At 40.5% G+C, this 22,118-nt stretch overlaps 2 protein-coding genes across 6 annotated transcripts; both read right to left on the bottom strand.

The window, feature by feature from the left end:
* Positions 1-367: 367 nt before the first annotated feature.
* uchl5 (ubiquitin carboxyl-terminal hydrolase L5) lies at positions 368-14,259 on the bottom strand. The gene is made up of 11 exons (XM_004567375.6): positions 14,050-14,259; positions 13,578-13,641; positions 13,396-13,501; positions 12,824-12,949; positions 11,469-11,530; positions 11,140-11,270; positions 10,823-10,886; positions 10,632-10,734; positions 1,603-1,716; positions 1,366-1,464; positions 368-738 (listed from the first exon to the last, which is right to left on the bottom strand). The coding sequence occupies exons 1-11, from the start codon at positions 14,123-14,125 to the stop codon at positions 694-696; spliced, it is 990 nt and encodes a 329-aa protein (XP_004567432.1). The 5' UTR covers positions 14,126-14,259; the 3' UTR covers positions 368-693.
* A 729-nt stretch (positions 14,260-14,988) lies between these two features.
* On the bottom strand, positions 14,989-21,355 carry glrx2 (glutaredoxin 2). 5 transcript variants are annotated; one of them, XM_012923585.3, is made up of 4 exons: positions 21,271-21,355; positions 20,078-20,144; positions 18,603-18,779; positions 14,989-15,604 (listed from the first exon to the last, which is right to left on the bottom strand). In XM_012923585.3, the coding sequence occupies exons 2-4, from the start codon at positions 20,141-20,143 to the stop codon at positions 15,440-15,442; spliced, it is 408 nt and encodes a 135-aa protein (XP_012779039.1). In that variant the 5' UTR covers position 20,144; positions 21,271-21,355; the 3' UTR covers positions 14,989-15,439. The 5 variants fall into 5 exon arrangements, with proteins under 5 accessions (XP_012779039.1, XP_012779040.1, XP_004567434.2 ...); XM_012923586.3 differs by having other exon boundaries at positions 21,293-21,312; XM_004567377.4 differs by lacking the exon at positions 21,271-21,355 and adding an exon at positions 21,084-21,180.
* Positions 21,356-22,118: the final 763 nt, after the last annotated feature.

Genomic DNA, 22,118 nt, shown 5'->3' with positions numbered 1-22,118 from the left:
CCATTGTTGATGATGCACTTATAAGGACCTGGCGGCTTGATTGTGTCCTCCCATCAGGTCCAGCTCTAAAACAAAGATCTGAATGTCTGATTGCTTAAGTAGGAGCTCTTTTAGAAAAACAGCTGTAGTACGAGTGTGCCACCATGTTAATTAAATGACAAAGCCTGGAAAAAAATAGTCTTGATACACGGCCTTCAAGAAGTACAGTAAATACATGCCCTGCTATTTCAACGCTACACCACCAGATGGAGCCAAAGATCCACTAGTAGAAATTTAGCTACACAGCACTGATGGGTAAACTATCTACAGACACATCTAAACATCAGGGGAACGCATAATACAGGTCCATAAAAGCAAGCAGTCCGCAAACATCTAGACATTTTTATTATGAAAATAAGACAGAACATCATTTGATAACAGCTTTCCTTCGAGCATGCATTAGAGCTGATGGACACATGATTTTTCTTTTTTTCCTTGCCAGACAGTCTTTTGGCTACACCCGAAGGGCAGTCCTGGATGGTTTAATGGGTTGCCATGGTGAGAGTGTGCTGCAGACCATCTTCGGTCATTAATACATATGTGACAGGTACAGTGTGTGTGTGTGTGTGTGTGGGAGGGGGGGGGGGGGGGGGGGGGTGACTGTAGGGTTTAGGATGGACGTGTGTGTGTGTATAAATCATAGTGTGCTCTTGTTCACTTGGCCTCCTGGGCTTTTTTGGCACTCTGTTTCTCTTTCGCCTGGGGAAACAAACCCAGAGACATTTTTATTAATAGCAACGGAGGACCTTCTCATTTCAAATGTAATTTCTTTGTATAATTCCTCTGGTTATTTCCCATTAAACTATCATAGTCACAACAATTAAACTCATATGCTCTAGTTACAAATAGATTAATAAACACATTTATTTTCTGTTTTTGTTGTCCAGTTGGAATCAATTAATGAAATGAAAAGTTATTTCCCATGAAAAGGTCCTGTATTAATAAACAGAAATTACTTCACTCAAAGACAGCGCCTACTTTTCAAATCAAGTTTGCCCCCTAGTGGACACAAAAGCCAATTACAGTCTGGCTTTCTACACAGTTTCACTAATCAGCGTGTTCTTAAAGAAATGCCCTCACCAAAATCTCAAAAGGGAATTCTTAATTCACAGAGACCCTTCACATTAAGAAAAGGTATTTCATTATCACTCCTCCAATGCTCATAAAAGCTACCTGCTGGCAGCACTCGGCTTATTAATTAAAATAATGTGCTTGTTAAAAGAACAATGTTTTAAAATGTCAAAGTACTCGAGTCTTCTGAGAACACTCGCCTGCTCAAAGTAAACAGGGCTGTGGAAAGCTGGAGAAAGTGGGGGGGGGAATTACCTTCTCCACCAAAGGTATTAACTGCTGGTACTCTGCCAGCGTCTTCAACAGCTCCATGATGAAAGGAAGGTAGTTGTGCTTTCGTCGAATATTTTCAATCTGTAAGAAAGAAAAATAATAATAAAAAATCCGCATCCACCAATCTTTCTGGAAGGAGAATTACTTCTTCATGGACCGGCTTTCTGTAAGACACGTCACATGCAACATTATGAAATTATTACTGAAGAAGAGACCCACCTTATATCTTTTTAGTTTCTGATTTTCTTCTTCAATAAGGAGCTGGTACTTGGCAATCTCTGACTGGATGGAGCTGAGGAACGTGCTGCTCTGGTCTGTGTCCATTGGTTCATCCTGGAAACAGAAGGCGGGAGAAGGTTTCCGTCCACTCACTGAATACTTGCACTCAGAACAAACGGTGATGATAAGTAGATGAAACGCACGCAGCAGCTAAACCTCTGCAAACGGCTTTAATCACCAAGATATGGAAATATAACACAGGCAACGATTTTATTAGTCTTAACAGAAGCAAGACACTAGATAATGAGCTGCAGTGAACAATATGTTTAGTCATTTTTACATTCTTCCACCCATCATTGAGAAAACTTTTGTGAATGTTAGGTGTGGTTAGTTACAGCAACATCCCATAACAGTGCACAGGACCATGGCAACGGCCTAAAGCTTTCAATCAGAGAGAGGCCAGCTTTCTTTCATCACTCTCTTAAGACACCTGCTCTTCTCTGGCAGGCCCCACTTTGAAACCCCAAATAAAAACAGCTCAAACCTACGCCCTGCTATTCTGATCAGTCAGCAGGACCAGCCTGAACTAGGGCTGTTCATATAACGATATATATCGGATGACAACATAAAAACGTCTATCGTTTCATTTTACGCCATCGTTTGTTTTGTGGTGTCGCAAAATAAACTGTTTACAGCAATATATTTTTCATTGTTTTGATGGTCACTGTAGTGGTTATATTAATTTCTTAAAGTTCTCTCTTTCTCTTATATTTAATATAACCACACTACAGACAGACAAGCGCCTGTTTTTATGCGTTGTCGTTAGCAACAACGATGGTAAAACCATCATCGCGTGTCCGCTTGTTTGTTTTCCACATAAACCTTTCACAATAAAGCTCAAGATCCTGTTGAGACTTTTCAAAATAAACTGAATCACGTGAAAGAGTTTGCAGAATGTTTACGGATGAGAAGCATAAAATAGCCGTCAGGTGCTAAAAAAATAAACCTTAGACTCAAACGTGTCTAAAAATGTATCGTTTCATGCATCGGTTAAAACACTCGACTCCAGGTACACGACGCCCAGCTGGAAACACTTCACACACGTCGAGCTGCCCGAGATTCACAGAATTTACAGAAAATGTTAAATTTTTGTGATTTATATCGTTATCGGGATGATAGATGTCTTATATCGGGATTTTGGCCATATCCCACAGCCCTAGCCTGAACTGTATTTAAATAAAGGTCAGCTAAACAGCAACAAACAGGCCGCTTTCTAACAGTGCAAAAGGTGCCAAGTTGTATTTGTTCCAACTCTTTCATTTTAATTTGAAGTTCAAAGATTCTCTCTCTTAAAAAGGGGGGAGCGGGGACTTAAAATCCTTAACCCTTTACAAATCACAGATTTTGTGAAACCTCCAATCATTAACTGAATGTGAACAGATAAATAAATGTCAGGCAATTTGCTGATAAGCTGATATCCATGTTTGGCTCATGTATCTGTGCAGCCCCTTTCATATACATGAAATCCCATTGATTTCATAAATACGAAATCTTTCACTCATGTCAGGTCATGTAAACTCAATATTTTATCTAATATACGTTATCAAGCAGTGGAATAAGGTTTGACATTTCAACCAGTGTCAGAGCGTAAAGATCAGCCGTAGACAGTCTTAAACTCCTTTTCTGAAACAAGTTCCTACAAATGTTTGCCTTCAAAAGCTTTAAGAAAATAAATTTCTGTGCAGAGAGACTAAAAAAAAGGAACTGTCTCACTATTAAACAGAAGGAATGAGAAAAGGCCAGTTATGTTCAGCAGAGTATCCATTACTGTAAGATGATATGCAGTTCTTGTGTTGTTTGAAAAGTTGGGTTAACTTTTAGTTTTTACTCGTGTAAGCCAGCAGCCGATGTAAAACTTTTCCACGCTTGTCTTTTTGATGCAATCTCTGATCCTGAACCAATGAGCATAAATACTGACAGCTAAAAGGAGTCTTGAACCACAGCCAGAGCCACATGGTGCTCTCTGCTCATCTTCAGTGGCTCACTGTGGTTTTGAATTAATAATGGGGGGCAAAGAAAAAAAAAAATAGACGAATATGAAAATGAACAGTGGGCATTTCATTTTTATTCATCATTGATGATGACTGATGTCGAGCTTATATAGATACAAAAGTGAATGTTTGCATCACCTGCCTTATCGTCTCAACTTTCCTGAACCTCGACAGTGGTGGGGAGCACAGCTGTATACACATAAATGGCAAAAAGCTCCGTTCCCCAAGCTTTGGGCTCCACATCCAAAAAAGGAAAAGTGACACAGAAGAAGGGAGAACTTAGCAGTGAACGGAGAGATCCGCAGCCGGACTTTAGCCTAAATTTAATTCAGAGCGGCTTGCTTCTTTTCCTTTTACCATTTTAAAAAGCTGTTAGGCTGTCGTTATGTACTAATACATAGATGGGCCTCAAAGTGGCCCGCAGAGCTTCTGTTTCACAATAACCCTAACAGGGTTGTTTCTCCCCCTCTACAGCCGTTCTGCTTGTATATTCATTCAAAAGGTAAAACGTTTTCAGTACTTCAGTCCCATCATTTCAGCACTGATTTAAGGTGTGCGTTGGGGGCCCCTGGTGGGACATGATGGTACTGCAGGTCGGCCACAGTAATAACAGAAATTCAGTTTGAAATTAATCACAAGTATGTACAGTTACACATTTATCTCAATTTATTTGTTCATATAAAAAGTGAGTTTTTTAAAAAGCTTTTAAACATGTAGCTTTTCCACCGAGGCGGAGCAACAAAAGTCTGTTTCCTGTTTGAGAAGACTGAGAATTTACGTTTGTTTCACAGGTAGTTGCTAGCCCATACAAACGTTTGGACATCTATAGAACGTTCCCGCATTAAGAATATAAATGGGTATGGGATATTGTATTTGTTTTAAATGTTATATACTTATGTGGTATGTGTATTTTGACTTTCGTTGCCATGAAGCCAGGTCTCTCTTGAAAATGAGATTTTTAATCTCAATGACATTTTTTACCTGTATAAATAAAGGACTAATAATAATAATAATAATAATAATAAAGTATACCCTGCTATGAATGTTTTGTAGTTCAAACTTGAAGTGTACATTTGAAAGTTGGTTCAGATGGAGCTCAGAACCTCTCTCGAGGTCATTTGGCAGCTGTTTTGAAACAAGAGGGACAAATGAATTTCCTCTAGGGCTGGGGGATATGGCCTAAAACCCCTATCATGGTATAATTTGAAGCATGTGCGGTAACGATATATATCGCGATATATTATTTTCTTCTCTATAACGTATTTTACACACTATAAGGCACATTTAAAATCCTTTAATTTTCTCAAAAATCGACAGTGTGCCTTATGTGTGAATTCTGGTTGTTCTTACTGACCTCAAACTGATTTTATGTGGTACACAGCACTCAAAAATCTGTCAAAAATGTTTTAGTACAACTTTGGTAAGCTACGAAGCTGCACCACCTGATGGATTGTCGGAGCATTATGGCTGTCGTTGTCAGGAGCCTTGTGAAGTAATCTGGGTCCAAAACTCCATCTGCTTCAGGTCCCACAGTAAAACGAACACTGGGGCATCAATGAGAGTTAAAAACTGTCTAAATTATTTCATCTTTAATCAAATTATCAGCGTTGCTGCTTTACCAGGTGTAACAATTAAGTTTAACATCCAGGCATCCATGAAAACAGAATTTATTCAATTCAACGGAGTTAGAAGTTAGCTCGCTAGTTTCCACCTAAACATGATACAGTGGGGCAAAAAAGTATTTAGTCAGCCACCAATTGTGCAAGTTCCCCCACCTAAAATGATGACAGAGGTCAGTAATTTGCACCAGAGGTACACTTCAACTGTGAGAGACAGAATGTGAAAAAAAAAAAAAAAAAAATCCATGAATCCACATGGTAGGATTTGTAAAGAATTTATTCGTAAATCAGGGTGGAAAATAAGTATTTGGTCAATAACAAAAATACAACTCAATACTTTGTAACTAGAGCTGGGCGATAGAACGATAACGATATGTATCGCGATATAACTTTTACTCGATAGAGAAATTAAGATATCGCGATAGACCTCGCCGCTCTTGTCCTCTTAAAAAAAAAAAAAAAAGTCAGCCAATCCAAATTAAGTAGCGCAGAGCCGAACCAATCACAGCCGCAGCGTCACGTCGCGTGACTTGTTACGTACAGCACAAGTGCCAAGCCGCACGTGTGTTTGTTTGGGAAGCAGCCAGCGGGTAATGGAGGAAATGAGTGTGCCGACTAGAAAAATCAACCGAGCGTGACCGAAGAGAAAACAGATGATGGTTCCAATGCCGGAGAGATTGTCAAACGGAAGAGCCATAGAAGTTCCGTAGTGTGAAGGTATTTCAGCTATTTCAAGTCTGACAAAAAACAGAGTAGCGTGCACTGTAAATGTGCCGAAAGCAAGTCTGGAAATACAATAAACTGGTGCATGCGTCACACTGTGCGCCACGTTATTGTTTCAGTGAAATGAATTTCTACAATACTGTTACTGTTAATTCTACTCTCTGCAGTGTTTAAATGCTTACATATACACACAGTTACTGTCCCTCCACACATACGACTCGGTTCTGCTTCTATGCCCCAGCTTTGTTTACTTTTTCCCACCGAGGCTTCTAGACTTCTGATTGGCCAACATTTCTGCACGGTTAGGAATCTAGCGCCACCTGCTGCTTTGGCATGTTCATAGCAGCGTTTTCCTTCATTTCTGCCTTTATGTGTGGACGGGATTATTTTTTAAAATGAAAACGGAAAATCTCCGTTTTCAAAAATACCCGTGTACGTGTGGACGTAGCCTCAGTCTCTGACTGGAAGCGCTGATTCGTCATTCGGCTTTTGTCAGACTAAAGTAACTGTTAAAACTGTTTGAAAAGCTCAGCTATACAACAAGGAGAGATTGAGAATTTCCTTTTAGTTCAGTTTATTTGATATTGACAAAAGTTAGTCAGTTTTGTCTGTTCTTCTGTAAAACAAACTAAGATTTATTTTTAGAATTAATATTTTGTTTCTAAGTGGAATTGACAATTTAGTCTGTTTCGTTTGTTCTATTTTGAAACTTAAACGCTTTAGCGGCTGCCTTTTGTGTAGTTTGCAATATTTGCCTTTATTTATCTGAAAAAGTCTCATGTTCCTTAAGTACATCTACCCTGTTGAACTTATTATTGTAACAAAAAATAATTTCCCCCAGGGATCAATAAAGTATTCTGATTCTGATTCTGATTATTATGGGAAATAAATATTTAAATAAAAACAAGCTGCTGATTATTTCACATTTTACTTGTGAGCAACGGCACATTTAAATCTTACAAATATAGTTATTTGGCTTATATCGTGATAGATATCGTTATCGCCTGAAATGAAAAAAACATATCGTGATATGAAAAAAATCTCATATCGCCCAGCTCTATTTGTAACATAACCTTTGTTGGCAATAACAGAGGTCAAACGTTTACTATAGGTCTTTACCAGGTTTGCACACACAGTAGCTGGTATTTTGGCCCATTCCTCCATGCAGATCTTCTCGAGAGCAGTGATGTTTTGGGGCTGTCGCCGAGCAACACGGACTTTCAACTCCCGCCACCGATTTTCTATGGGGTTGAGGTCTGGAGACTGGCTAGGCCACTCCAGGACTTTCAAATGCTTCTTACGGAGCCACTCCTTTGTTGCCCGGGCGGTGTGTTTTGGATCATTGTCATGTTGGAAGACCCAGCCTCGTTTCATCTTCAAAGTTCTCACTGATGGAAGGAGGTTTTGGCTCAAAATCTCACGATACATGGCCCCATTCATTCTGTCCTTAACACGGCTCAGTCGTCCTGTCCCCTTGGCAGAAAAACAGCCACATAGCATGATGTTTCCACCCCCATGCTTCACAGTAGGTATGGTGTTCTTGGGATGCAACTCAGTATTCTTTTTCCTCCAAACACGACGAGTTGAGTTTATACCAAAAAGTTCTACTTTGGTTTCATCTGACCACATGACATTCTCCCAATCCTCTGCTGTATCATCCATGTGCTCTCTGGCAAACTTCAGACGGGCCTGGACCTGCACTGGCTTCAGCAGCGGAACACGTCTGGCACTGCGGGATTTGATTCCCTGCCGTTGTAGTGTGTTACTGATGGTGACCTTTGTTACTTTGGTCCCAGCTCTCTGCAGGTCATTCACCAGGTCCCCCCGTGTGGTTCTGGGATCTTTGCTCACCGTTCTCATGATCATTTTGACCCCACGGGATGAGATCTTGCGTGGAGCCCCAGATCGAGGGAGATTATCAGTGGTCTTGTATGTCTTCCATTTTCTGATGATTGCTCCCACAGTTGATTTTTTCACACCAAGCTGCTTGCCTATTGCAGATTCACTCTTCCCAGTCTGGTGCAGGTCTACAATACTTTTCCTGGTGTCCTTCGAAAGCTCTTTGGTCTTGGCCATGGCGGCGTTTGGAGTCTGACTGTTTGAGGCTGTGGACAGGTGTCTTTTATACAGATGATGAGTTCAAACAGGTGCCATTCATACAGGTAACGAGTGGGGGGCAGAAAAGCTTCTTACAGAAGACGTTACAGGTCTGTGAGAGCCAGAGATTTTCCTTGTTTGAGGTAACCAAATACTTATTTTCCACCCTAATTTACGAATAAATTCTTTACAAATCCTACCATGTGGATTCATGGATTTTTTTTTTCACATTCTGTCTCTCACAGTTGAAGTGTACCTCTGGTGCAAATTACTGACCTCTGTCATCATTTTAAGTGGGGGAACTTGCACAATCGGTGGCTGACTAAATACTTTTTTTGCCCCACTGTATGCCATGTTCTGACTGAGAGATATTTGAAAAAATTAAAACGTACAGCTCTGCTATCACTTCCAACATAAATGAAGACAGAAAACTAAGCAGTGACATTTGTAGGGTTACTGAAGTTGGGCTAGATGGTATATAATGATGTCCTACGTGATCGCTAGCGACACAGCTATGTTAGCATAACATTAGCACAGTGAAGCTGGAGGATGAACGCTAAGTTTTTTCCACTCGATAAAAGTAAACGTGAGGGTTTCTGGTGGTTAGGGGCTATAAACGGACCAAACTTCAGTCAGGAGAACAACTGAGATAATCCATCCAAAAAAACGAGGTTAGTCATTAATATACTGCAACAACACAGGAATAGAGCGGCTGCAAGAGAATTCAGCATTAATGAATCAATGGAAGGGAAGTGGAGGAAGCGCAGTTTTTGGCTTTCCTCATATTCCAAAAGTGCTTTGTGTCTTTGCTATGACTGTCGCCCGGCATAATTTGCAGATGATGTTGTTTGCAGCCGCTGCGATGCTTTCGACCAAAACAGGCGCAGCTTGATGACACCATCAACATGCGCTATCGCGGTTAGGGATGGGTATCGAAAACCGGTTCTTGTTGAGAACCGGTTCCCACTGTTTCAATTCCTTGGAATCGTTTGCCACTTTTAAAAACGATTCCCTTATCGATTCCAGTCGCCCCGAATGACGTCATCACGTTGAGTAGCGTCTTTTACCCAGTAGGAAACACGGCGCCTGAGCGGCACAAACGCTCAAAAGTTTGGTTACACTTTATGAGAAAGGATGACAAGAGGGCAACGTGCAATACTTGCAAAGTAGAGATTTCATCAAAGGGAGGAAACACTACGAACATGCAAAAGCATTTGCTCAAAAAACACGCGATTGCTTTCAACGAATGTCGTGTTTTTGATCCGCTCCGGACTAGCGAAGCTCAACCCAGCAGCAGCGGTAGCGTTTCCACGTCCTCTCCCGTTAATACTGCAGGTAACTAATCAATTAGCATTGCATATTATGTTAGCGCGATTTACCTTATTACAAAACCTGCTATTACTGTGCGTTGCATTTAGATAACCATGATGAGAGAGACAGAGTCTGGCTGGCTCAGATGCTGGCAGTTCTCGCTGCAGTCTACCGGTAGCGTAGACTGCTACGGTAGCGTAGACGAATGTCACCGAGCAGTGACCAAGTTTGTGGTCAAAGGCTTGCACCCATTTGCCACAGCAGATGCCCCCGATTTCACTTTGGTAAGTGAATGTGTTTAATTGTAGGCAGGACATTACTGGATATTCTTGTGTAATTGCTACAGAATAATTTATGTTAAACTTTGTTATTGCTACAGGAGAATATTTATTTTATTATTTTACATATACATTTTTTTTCCTGGGGACCCTGTGACACCCCATTGAAGAGCCGTAGGCTGGATCTCTTAAGATCTCACTGTTGGGTTTGTAAGGCCATGTTACTCCTAAATTTCTATCTTGTTCAAAGAGAAGATATAAAACACAGTTCTAAGCTAATCGACTTTAGTGTTCTCCTTTAAAAAAAAAAAAAAAGAATCGATAAGAGAATCGAATCGTTAAAATCTTATCAATACCCATCCCTAATCGCGGTAGAGTGGTATAGTAAAAATCTCTACCATTGGCCAAATTTATATCGTTTCTACCGTATACCGTTTATACCGCCAACCCCTAATTTCCTCTGCAGCAACATCCCTGCTATATTTGTTTATATTCAAGCAAGCACCGTGCTTCAGTCCATTTTTGCCTGTTGTATTGACAACATGACACATGTGCAGTCTGTTTCGGTTACATATCCCCATAAACGGACTCTGTTCTGCATGTTATTTTGGTTCAGCTGGGTTTGAAATTGCAATGTTATTAAGTTAAATGAGATGACACAATTTTTACAACCCTGTCCATCAACATGACAGACAACCGAGTCCCTCTCTGACCCATCGTATTACTTATGGGAAAAAAAAAAGAAAAAAGGAATAGATGAAGTCCACAAAACATTTCTTGCCTCATTTCTTTCTTTCTCTTCACTTCCAGTGTAGCAGAGCTTTATGATCTCCAACTTTTGAAAGCTGCTGACGCATTATACAGGTTGCCTCAGAGGCAGAAAGCAACAGAATAAAAAATGATTCTCTGTCACATCTTCACTGGATTCAACCCCTTTCACTGCCTCTCACCTCAGTAAGCTGGGCCTGGAGCTCCGCAATTTTCCTCTCATATATCATTTTTCTGTCAGACACGATGGCCATTAGGTTGAACCGGATCTCTCCCTCACTGTACCTGAAGAAGGAAACAATGACGTGTAATTACAAAGTATCTGGTTAACGCAAGCCGTTCGTGAAATACATGTACAACACACAATGTTTACTTCTGTATTCTTTTCTCAATCACAGGGCGGACTGCGCTGATCCAGTCATCCTGGTTGCATGCACCTGGTGACAAAAAACAGGAAAAAAATAATAATAATAGCGCATACACTGACACCTGCACTAACCCCAAGCACGCACTCTACATCATCATAAAAAACAGGCAGCTTTATGAGGAATGGAGCACAGCCAAGAAGACAAAAATCAGCTGTGCACAGCAGGGCTGCACACCGAGGGACTTTAAACATTAAACTGTCAGTTTGTACTAAGCTATTAAAACCATAATGAAAAAAATAACAAAGGACATTTTTCTGCTTACCCAGGTCGATCGGCCCCTCTCGAAGCCCGTCCAGCTCATATAGCCTGCCATTTACAGGAACGTAGCTCACAAAGTGGAATGCGTCCTCGTCCTTCGCCGAAGACTTTGCATCAAATTCAAACATTTGCTGTCTGCAAACGCAAAAAACACAATTACAAAAAACCTCATACACAAATTATCGAGCAAGCGAGGATGCAGGACAGAACAGAAGTGACTCTCACATTTGCCCGTCTTACAAAAAAGGCACACTCGTCCACTGACAAACAAATCGACCAATCTCTTTTATTTTTCATCTTCCCCAGCTGGAAATGACAGGAGCAGAGCCTCACCTGGCAAAGCTGTTGTGAACTTGTCGGATCACTTCTGAGTTGCTGAGAGCCAAACCTTTCATCTGAGGAGAGGAGAAGATGCTGATTTTACGGGTCGTCACAAGACACCACTTAATTCTTTTCTCATCATGTGTTTAAATAGCTTGTTAACAAGTCATTACAGTAAATTATTATATTACTGACTGCTACCAACGTATAGTACATATAATAAACCGACTGATGCTACTGTTCATTAGAACAATGTGTCAACATGATTGCGGAGCCGCCGAGCCTTCCCATGTCTGTCTATAGAGGTCGAGGTCCGTATACAATTAAAAACATAATCCTCAGATCTCGTTGAATTTTGAACTGATCTTTGTTACAAATGCATGAACTTTGACAATGATACAGGCTAATGAGTTAACATCTTTAAAATGGTAAATGGACTGGTTCTTATGTAGCACTTTTATACTCAACTTGAGTGTTTTATACAACATGTCTCATTCTACAAGTGTTTCTTTCCCTTGTCTATGTTCTTTCTATCCAACACTAAGACTCCAATAAATGAATCTTGCCCAAGAATACTGCTGTGGTCCATGAATAACTCCTAATCTAGTCTGTGGATTAGCTGGGATTTCTCTTTGTGGAGTCTGCATCTTCTCAGTGTGGTTGGGTATTCATTTTCCCCCCACAATCCACAGACATGCATGGGTGTGAGCGCTCAGAGTCTAGAGTGCAAACCGATGTATACATGGGTAAAATGTGGCTTGTAGTCTTAAGTGCTTCGAGTAGCTAAGGCTTCCCAACAAAAATATTTGCTTATCCCGGCTCTCATAGTGTGAAAGGCTAGCTAAAAAGCTATCTATGCCCAGGACAGGTCACCAGACTGTCACAAGACTGACAATCATTTACGCTCACATTCCCACTTACTGCCAATTTAGAATCACACATGACCCAAACCCACACATGCCTTTGAACTGTGGGAGGAAACCAGGGCGCCAGGGGAGAACTTGCACAGAAAAAAGAGCTCCACACCAAAAAGCCCTGGGTGCACGATGGCTGTTCAAACCTAGGACTAGCTTGCTGTGAGGCAACAGTGCTAACCGCTACACTACAATGCTGCTGAAAATGTTTTCTTTTTTCCTCTTTATGCGATAAAAAAAACCAACCCTAAAACAACAACAACAACAAAAAAACCAAACTATACTGAGTCAGTATGGTTCTCATGACAATCTGAAGGACAGATGGCTGAGTCATCTCATAAAATGTATAAAATAATAAAATGTCTTGAAATCTATTTTTCGGTTAGATTTTTCCCCTTCCTTTTTTATTTATTTTTTAAATTTGGATTTGAGACAAAAATACCATTGACGTACAGCTGCATCAAAACTCTGTGAAAACTCTCTGAACTCCGTCAGCGTATCGCCGAGCAACATGTCAGGATGAGAGCAGTTGAGCAAAACACTGATGATGGCCTGGGTGGCACAAGCGTTGTTAATGACCTGGAAACACACAGATCAGAGAGGCACAAAATAAATAGACCAATTAAAAACACTATGACACGAGACTGGAAGTGGGATCTGCATGTTGATCATAAACATAATGAACATAAACATTTAACAAAAAAATATAACTTTAAACATTTTCTGCAGATCAGGTATCTCAAGATATATATATATATATTTTTTTTTTTTTTACACTGATGAGCAGCATCCTTTGGTGTGGGCTTAGTGAGATTTATCCAGCCAAGTAAGATGTGCTGCAATTTATTATCTCACTCATTTTCCAATGTGAATGAACTAGAGCCTTTTGCAGAGCCACTTCATTTCTCGTCTGGTAAGCGCCACCAACACTAACTAACTGGAAAATGCATTGCTTCTGCAGTGAAGATAGTGAGTCAAATGCATCTAAATGAACACAGGGACATTAATTGTAATGCTAAGAGTACCTGCTTGGCAAAGAAGATGTGATCAAGTCTTGAATCCTGGACAATTGATCCTGCTGGCTCTTCACCAGGCTGCCACTTAAACAGGAAAATCAACCCGTGAACGGGTCTGTAACAAAACACATACATTAAAAAGACCTGTCTTTAGCAGAGGCATGCAAGATAAGAGGTGTAGATGAACATACTTCAAGTTTTCAAAGTTCTCTGGCTCCATACTCCATATCTCTTCAACCTGGGCTCCTCTGCAGCCTGACAATGACAAGTGAAGCAGCGAACATTTATTTACATTGCTAATTACCGTTCAAGTAACCATTAACTAACGGAGAGAAAGCATTTGTAGTCTGACAGCTGAGAATGCACGACACATGTCAAAGGGGTTGCTTTCACGCGCGTTGTTTTGAACGCTGAGTAATGCTAGCTATTTAGCTCGCCCAATTAAAGTAGCGACCCAATTATTACAAGCAAATCATTCAACATTAAGGTGTAATAAAGATGCACAGTATGTAAAAAATTTTTCCTGTTGCAATACAAAAGTAAGAAGTAGCAATTTGGAAGCTATTGTTAGCTTTATTGTATCCAGTTAACCACCTAGCTAGCTTGTCGAGACAGCCACGTTACATTCAATGAGCCGCTAGCGTCACCCTACGAGTCACTCACCGAAACCTTTTATGAGCTCCGTGAAAACCCCGGGGTCGCTCTCCATGAGACACCACTCTCCTGCACTTCCAGACATCCTTCACACTGTTACTTATTCAGCCTACAGCACACATAAACGAAATGCTAATAGCTTAGCAGTGCACTGCTCCCGTTAGCCAGGCTAATTTAACCGCAGCACGACAATGACCTCACCGTGATGCGGCGCAATGTGGACGCGATGGTTGCGCGCGTTTTGTTTCACAGCGTACAACGCACGGGAATGGTGTAATTGGCAAAGAAGAAAAAAAAATTCGATTACTAACATCCTATTAACAACATCCGTGACTACATTGTTTAAAAAAAATAAATGCATAAAAACAAATATAGAAATAATAAAAACAATCTCTTTCTCCCGGCAAGGCAACCAGTACCCGCCCTCATGTGAGGTGAAGCATTGACATATGGAGCGCCCTTTGTAGAAGGGACACATTGCGACTTTATAACGGAATTTCCTTCATATTTAATATGTGAAAATCATTATTCACTCTATTTTTTGTAGTAATTATTATTTACTAATTTAATGAATTCAATGTCTAGCTCTAAAGTCAAAGATTCAGGAACTTCTTAATGTTGGCGTGACCTAAAGATTGTCCATAATGCGTATATTTGTAACAGGATTTCTTATCAGTCTACTTCAGTTCAATTGTGTTTTATTTAAATAGCAAAAATCATAAGAGCAGTCGCCTCAAGGCACTTTCTACTATAAGGAAAATACCCTACAATAATACAGTGAAAACCTCAAAAATCAATTACCCCCTCTTTTAGCAAGTACTTGGGGACAGTAGGAAGGAAAAAAAAACCTTTTAACAGGAAGAAACCCCTGGCAGAACCAGGAACGGGCAGCAATCCCCCGCGACTGCTTAGGGGTGGTAGAAAGCAATAGGACAACTGCAAAAAAAATACACAAATTACTAAATTTATTCACATTTTATGCAAATAACAGCACAATACTCTGCATATTTTTACAAAGTGTACCTCTTTTGCTCTTGCAAAATATGAAAAGTTACCTGAAATAAAAACCAACGGCTAAGGTAGAATCAATACATCAAGATGTTCACAGTTCAGTGAAGTGTAATATTGTTCAATAAAACAAACATGTACAAGTGCTGTACGAGTAATACAGCAATCCCACGCTTTACACAGAGGCCATAACAATAATATTAAAAACAATATCATCATCATTATCATAATAATGTACATCCCTGGATGAAAATGTATTTTTACATCAAGTATCCACCGCACTTTGATGCATAAATACTATAGTCATGCTCAAGCAATGTACACCTTGTACCATGAGCTCAAGCAAACATGTGATAAGTGGTGCATTGATAAAAACCGTAAGAACGGTTAGTCATTTGGCCGCCTCAAACTGTCTGGCGCCTGAGCCTTCAGAGCCTGTGGCAGCACAGCAGGAAGCACACTGCTCGATCAGAGGCACCAGCTTTCCTTGCTGATGGAGCTGTTTGGTATCAGACCCGCCCCCAATGCAATGGCCATTGACAAAGACTCTTGGGACCTAAACAGAGAAAAAAAGAGGGGGGAGGGTGTCAGGGGGATACAGACTTTAGCATGCTATGAATGAGTTGCTAATGATCAACGATTTCAGATTAGGTTAGGTTTTTTCCCCCAAGTTTCATGTGCCATCTCACATCTCCAATCTGTCCTTGCATTCAAGACCCACACACAGTCTATTTGTAGCTCCAGGTTTGTTTGTGTTCTTTCTTGGCCCCAACTTGACAGCTGTGTGAGCTGTTAATGAATTTTTACAACTTAAAGTAGGAGCAGCTAGTGAGCTAAAGAATACAAGTAGTGGAAATGGGCCACCTCCAAGGGCTCGCTGACTAGGGCTGAACGATTATGGAAAATAATCTAATTGCGATTTTTTGCCCCAATATTGCGATTGCGATGCGATATGCGATTATTTTTTAAGGTCTTTGTCTTCTGTATTATTAAACAAAGACAAGCAATACATCATATAGTATGGCCAATACTATATTACATTAATTTTAAACTGTTCTTTCCTGGAAGACAGACCTCTGTTATGATGACATGAGGTGATGCATGAATTGATGACTGACATTTTTATTTAACTTCTTCAATCACAACAGTATATTTGAACATACACAATAGTTTATTTTTAGCTTACAAACATCTGAGCATAAAGTGCTGGCAAGGAACCCTGGTGTAAACATTAAAATGAAAGTCAGTACAATGTGCAGATTGCAGAAATATACATAAACAAAATCAGTGGCTTTACCACACTCAGTTTTTCGACATCTGTGAACTACTAGACAGTCATTCAATTAAAAAATAATATTAAATAAATAAAACTAATAAATAAAAAATACACACATCTTACTGATCTCTGCAGTCAGTAACATTACACATAAAGTGCAAACATAATAGCAATTGTATAACCACACACACAAACACGCCTTTAAAGTTTAAAGGCATGAAATTGGACGGTCTAGTTCTGATTAGCGTCACCGCTGTCTCGGTGGAGTTTAATAAACTCGGCCGTCTGCTTCTTGCTATCTAAAATATAACCAGACACTGGTGTAAATTCTCGACTGTCTCATACTTCTGTTTAATAAGTTTTCTGTTTGATGTTTAGTCAGCTGTGTGAAAACCAAGGAGGAACCCACCCGGGGGATTAATAAAGTTTTATTTTATCTAATCTAATAACTTTAATCTCAGCCAAACCGATTTACTCACGAACAAACAAAACACTGAAAAAAGCCCAACAATAACATTTTTAGGTTGTCTAAGTGACTTATATATTACGTTTAACCCGAGCAGCAAAACTCCGCGGTGATCTGAAAATGATGTGCCGGGAGTTGTGCCGTTCTCGGCCGCATCAGTAACCCTCGAGCTCCCGGCTAGCTGTCGAGCTGGTGGGTAGCAGACGCCTCTGAAAACGTCGAAGCACTTTTGCAAATATGGGATATCTTGATAAACCGAGCAGATATTTGATGTTTACACAACTACTTTCTCGCCTGAAAATATGTTAAAAGTTTATTTTGTGACCCAGAAAGATTAGTATGAGTAATTTTAAAACTTAGTAGCGGCCGCCATTGCTGGAAACTGGAGTTTGGCTGGGCCGCGCTATGAATTCTGGGATATGGTAGTAATTTGGACAGCCTTCGGCGCGTCGCTGTGTCGTAATCGGTCTACAAATGCGGCCTCAGGAGGATGCAGCCCATGAATTTGGACATGTCCAGAGTATAATCGCAGCCTTTGCGGTTAGAAAATTGCACTTGATCATGTCGCGATATTATCGCAAATGCGATATATCGTTCAGCCCTATCGCTGACCCTGGTGAGGAGCCTGGTTATTCAGGAAGGACTAACAGTACAGCCACTACTCCTGAGGTGGTTCAGACACCTGACTATAATGCCTTCTAAGTGAGTTTGTTTGGCATTTTTCAAGCGGGAGGAGGCCCTGGGGCAGACCTGGGCAATGCTTGAGAAATTAGATCTCTCTAGGCTGGCTTGGGAATGCCTCAGCTGCAAGAGCTGAAGGAGATGGCTGGGGAGATGGTGGCCTGGGCATCTGTGCTTAGACTGCTGCCCCCACAACCCAGACCTGGACAAGTAGCAGAAAATGGATGGAATTACAGAAAGAGTAGATACTTTGTAATTAAAAGGAAAAAGACAGCATACATCCTCATGCTCAGCAATACTGGATCCAGTGGTCCAGACTGGCCTTTTTGGAGGTGCTAGTTCACGCCAAGGGGCTGCAAGTTTGACATAGTTGTTGAAATCGATGAGCCCCTAAATGTGGGCTGCTGCCCCCTTGTGGATGGTGGGCAGCAAGATGTTGTTCAATTTGCCATGAAAATGTAATGATTAAATATTTAGACTATAAAAGTATCAAGGTGATTTAAATTACGTGCTGTTCTTTATTAGTTACATGGGCTTTGAAACATCTGGTTCGATAACACTTCACAGATAACGTGTACGAGCACAAGGACATGCGTGGCTTCTCTGATAAAAAACAAAACAAATACATACCCTAACAGCGACCCTGAGTCGAGATGCTCCTATTTTGAATTATAAAATTCATTATCAACTTTCACAGCTTTCAAGCTGAGGCCAGGGAACATGAGCAAGGCTGCAGTGGCATACACCTGAAGGTAAAGCAGACGGCCTATGTATGTGTTTTTCAGCTTCATTGTTTTAATGCACAGTGTTCATGTGCGGACAGCCTTCCTCGTTTCCATGTTTTCAGAACTCTCGCATATTGGAAAGTGACTAAAGAGCAACAGAGCAAAGGCTATGATGTAAAAAGATGGGACTTGCTATGGGGATTCATCCTGACTCAGAGTCAGCTATTCTGAGCGCCTATAAAGTCCTCAATCTTGGCTGCAACCCCAACAAAGATGCTTGTTAACTCCACCTAAATTTAACTTGAAGGCAGAGCTGCCAGAACAAACAAGCTGTCAGAGATGTGTGTTTTGATTCTTCTTCTACTTAAAAAAAAAAAAAAGCACACGAAGGTGAGGTCCTTCTTACCGTCCTGGCACCGGTCATCTGAGCTAGGGCCTCTTGCAGACTCCGCCCGTCATTGTGCTCATCCAGTTCGATCACTTTGTAGGTTGCGCCAATTTCGTTGAAGACGTTTTTGGCCATTTTACAATATGGGCAGGTGGTCTTGGAAAATATCACAACACAGTTCTGTGACACCACATCCTGAAAGGGCAGACACAATTAGAATACTTAGTTATGAGTGTGGAGTCCAGAAACAGCTTCAGCATAGCAGGAATCAAGTTGGTGAAGGGCGAGAAGGATTTTATCTCCACTTCGGGCAGAGACCCAATTGCAGAATTATGGTGGAAGTTTCATGGCTTCCTTTTTGAGGGCAACAAGCACATTTCTACACCAGCATGACGACGGCTCCTCCTCTTTGCATTCTTTCTAGCAGATTGATGATTCATCACCAGAGTGTTGTCTGCTCTACTCACTTTAGGGTAAGCTGGTAAAGGAGGTAACGTCAGTAACCACAGATCTATAGCTTTAGCTGGAATATAGTCAACAGATATAGAAAGAATTCTGATTAACCACCAGTTTTATTTGAATTTTTGCCTGTTTGGAACACCTGAATGCAAAGGCCTTTAAGTTTAAGGATGCAGTCAATTTGAATGCACAAGACTTTGTTTTAAAGTTAAGAAGTTTCTAAAAGATTGCTCATTCTTCATGTGGCTAAAACACATTTCTAATTATTGATGAGTCGGTGGTGTCTTAATGGATTTTAGGATGTCACCTCCACTCATAAGCAGACCGCCTTCAAAGTTAAACATGCCACTGACAAGATGACATGCTCTGATACCACAGAGCGACTGATCTGGAGAAGTGTAAAACTGATGTGCACAAGAAAACCTCAAGGCATCTTGATGCATGCAGTTGTGCACTTTGTAATCACACTCAGGTCATTTAATGGAAAGATTTGTTGACTGACTACTGTGTAATGGACCGATATAACACCTATACTAGAGGCAAGTATGTAAAATGCAGCCGCACAAGATGAATGACCATAATTTACTAAATTAGAGCCAGTTTTCCTCATAAATTTCTGCAGTACCTTCAGTTTCTGTAGCCACGCATACCGCCCCCTGGTGGCACTTAAAAAGAATGCAGATTTAAGGCTTCACTTTTCAGACCCAGACCTTACACCCATTTTCATGCAGTCTACAGTAGATGGGCATACCCCTGAAACATTACAGGGCCTTGTCACAGATTTATTTATATTTGTTTGTGAACACGTGTATTCACACATGTCACTTCTAGGTGTGCTGCATGACATATGTTTAATTCAAAAGTCTTCAGGTAAAACATGTATTGAATCAGACAGAATATGTCATGGTTGTGTATCCATAAAAAAATACATAAGCCTGTGAGACCTGCACAACTGAAAACAAGTTACACAAAGACCCACTGCACGCTACCATACCCAGCAAAGTAACAAACTGCTTGTATGTAGCAGGTCTTACCTGAACGTACTGTAAACAGGCAGTGCTGGACAGACCCCTTGGATGGGAGGAGGTTAAATTCCCCATTCTGGAAAAGAAAAATCACACTCACATGATTATAAAATGCAGTGTTTGAGGCAACTGGTCCAGTGCTGATCTTGTGAATCAAGTGGAATTAACTGACACACAAGAAGCAGGCAGAGGTCCATAGACGAAGCTGAAGATATGAAAGGAAGAGACGAAGAGAGGACATATCAGAGCCATCAAAATAAGATCTAACTGAAGGATAACTGCTGCTCTGATTATAACCATGTTTACTGTAGGTCAATTTTAATATTCACTTGTGCCGCTGGTCTTAAACTGCAGTAAGGTTCGTGCGCTTGGTAATCCAGGATTAGCACTGCACTCGCTTCTCATTGGCACTGGGCAAGACAAGCCAAACACCATCAGGATCTAGCAACACTGAGCCGGCGGCACGGCAATAACAAACTAACAACGCTCCATAAAACGTGGCTCTGTATGTTAAATGAAAAGTGACCGCCTTCTTTTATAATCGGCATGTCTTTTAGTGCCATTTTTATCGTTTCTTATGCCTAGCTACCACCGCTTAATCGAGTTAAGACTGTATAGGTAGCGTTTGCTAACGCTGATAACAGCCGGCACGCCGGGGATAAAGACTGATATTTAAAGCAATAATGTAAAGTTAATTTATATTAAGTATGCCGAATTTTTCAGAAGGATCCTTTTGATCAAGAGGCCGCGAATAGGTGTATTTGTTAATGAGAAAGTCATTTAAAATTAATTTCATGTTAAATCACGGGAAGTTATGATGACAGACGGTAAAGCATGCAGCATGCGGGAGTGAATTAACAAGAATTATGAGCTCCTGGGAGCGGGCAATGTTGTCCACCCATGTAGTATTATTTGCTTACGTTACCAAGCAGAGGAATATTTCTTTATAAATTTGGTGTGGGGGTGATTTTTCAGATCGACAGCTAGTTGCTATAGTCAAACAAGTGAGAATGACCTTCGACAGCCGGTCCATAGCAAACTACGAAGACATCCTGCGTGAAAAAACATGGCGAAGACAGAGCACACCGCAACAAAACAATTACGTCTTTGCCCTGGATAAAACATAAGATTAGTGTAGGAGCCGTTCTGAGGCTACACTAGCCCTGCCAGATGCTATACACTTACTATAGCACGATACTTACACTGTTTACGCCTGATGCCTACCTTACGTGGACACCGGAAGTAGTTTCTGACGCAAGTCGCAGCGTGAATGTAACGCTCGAATTAAAAAAAACACAAACAAACTATAAAGCAGTCTTTAAGTACAGTTAAAATAGCAGTGTAATCCTTTAATGGCGGTATCATTTTTTCATAAAGAATACATCATTTGGTAAATTAAATTACATTATATGTCATTTGAGCTTTAGGGCAAATGTAAGGCTCAGGGGCCAGAATTGATCGGGCAAAGGCTCCAAATCTGGACCAATGGACAGCTTTAAAAAAATGTGGAGGCGTGCATAGATTTTTTTTAACTGCCTGTCCCACTGCAACTAACAGATAAACAATTAAATTACAGGAAAGTTCCCCGTTTTTCCATTACTAGTGAGTCCATGGTAAATAAACAAAAACTTTAAGTTTATTATAGGACAGTCTGTATAATGAACTGTTAGAACAATTTTTTGTAATTTTACACATTTGTCATGAAGTTTCACTGGTCAGGTCCACTTAAGATGAGAGTGGGCTGTGCCTGAACCACAATTTTAAATGAGTTTGACAGCCCTGCTTAATATAAATATGTTTTTTTATTACAATACCATTTACATTTATAACTTTAGCTTTCTGAAGAAGGAATTTATTACATTTTGCAACATGTATTTTTTGGGATACTTTACTATGCTCTGTTGTTTCAGAAAAACACACTGATTTAACCTATGACTGACCTATGACTCATTCTAGCATCAAGAGATGAACCAATGTTTTCTTGACAGAACACACAACTTAGCGAAGAACTAATTTTAAATGTAATCTTTAGGCACTTTGTTACTAACAT

The sequence above is a fragment of the Maylandia zebra genome, linkage group LG17 (genome assembly GCF_041146795.1).
Source record: "Maylandia zebra isolate NMK-2024a linkage group LG17, Mzebra_GT3a, whole genome shotgun sequence".
Taxonomy (NCBI): Eukaryota; Metazoa; Chordata; class Actinopteri; order Cichliformes; family Cichlidae; genus Maylandia; species Maylandia zebra.
This window is presented reverse-complemented; position numbering and strand designations above follow the sequence as displayed.

Bases quoted from the DNA above. Each gene is read 5' to 3' on its own strand.
- uchl5 (XM_004567375.6), bottom strand. From the start codon at position 14,125: ATGTCTGGAAGTGCAGGAGAGTGGTGTCTCATGGAGAGCGACCCCGGG. The intron at 11,531-12,823 runs GTACGTCAATGG...TCCTCTCCTCAG, and splicing joins CACAGAGTTTTGATGCAGCT to ATGAAAGGTTTGGCTCTCAG. The intron at 1,465-1,602 runs GTGGGTCTCTTC...TCTTTCTTACAG, and splicing joins AGAAACTAAAAAGATATAAG to ATTGAAAATATTCGACGAAA.
- glrx2 (XM_004567376.6), bottom strand. From the start codon at position 20,368: ATGGTTATAATCAGAGCAGCAGTTATCCTTCAGTTAGATCTTATTTTG. The intron at 20,145-20,240 runs GTCAGTTAATTC...TTTCTTTTCCAG, and splicing joins CCTCTGCCTGCTTCTTGTGT to AATGGGGAATTTAACCTCCT. The intron at 15,605-18,602 runs GTAAGAAGGACC...TTCTCTGTTTAG, and splicing joins AGATGACCGGTGCCAGGACG to GTCCCAAGAGTCTTTGTCAA.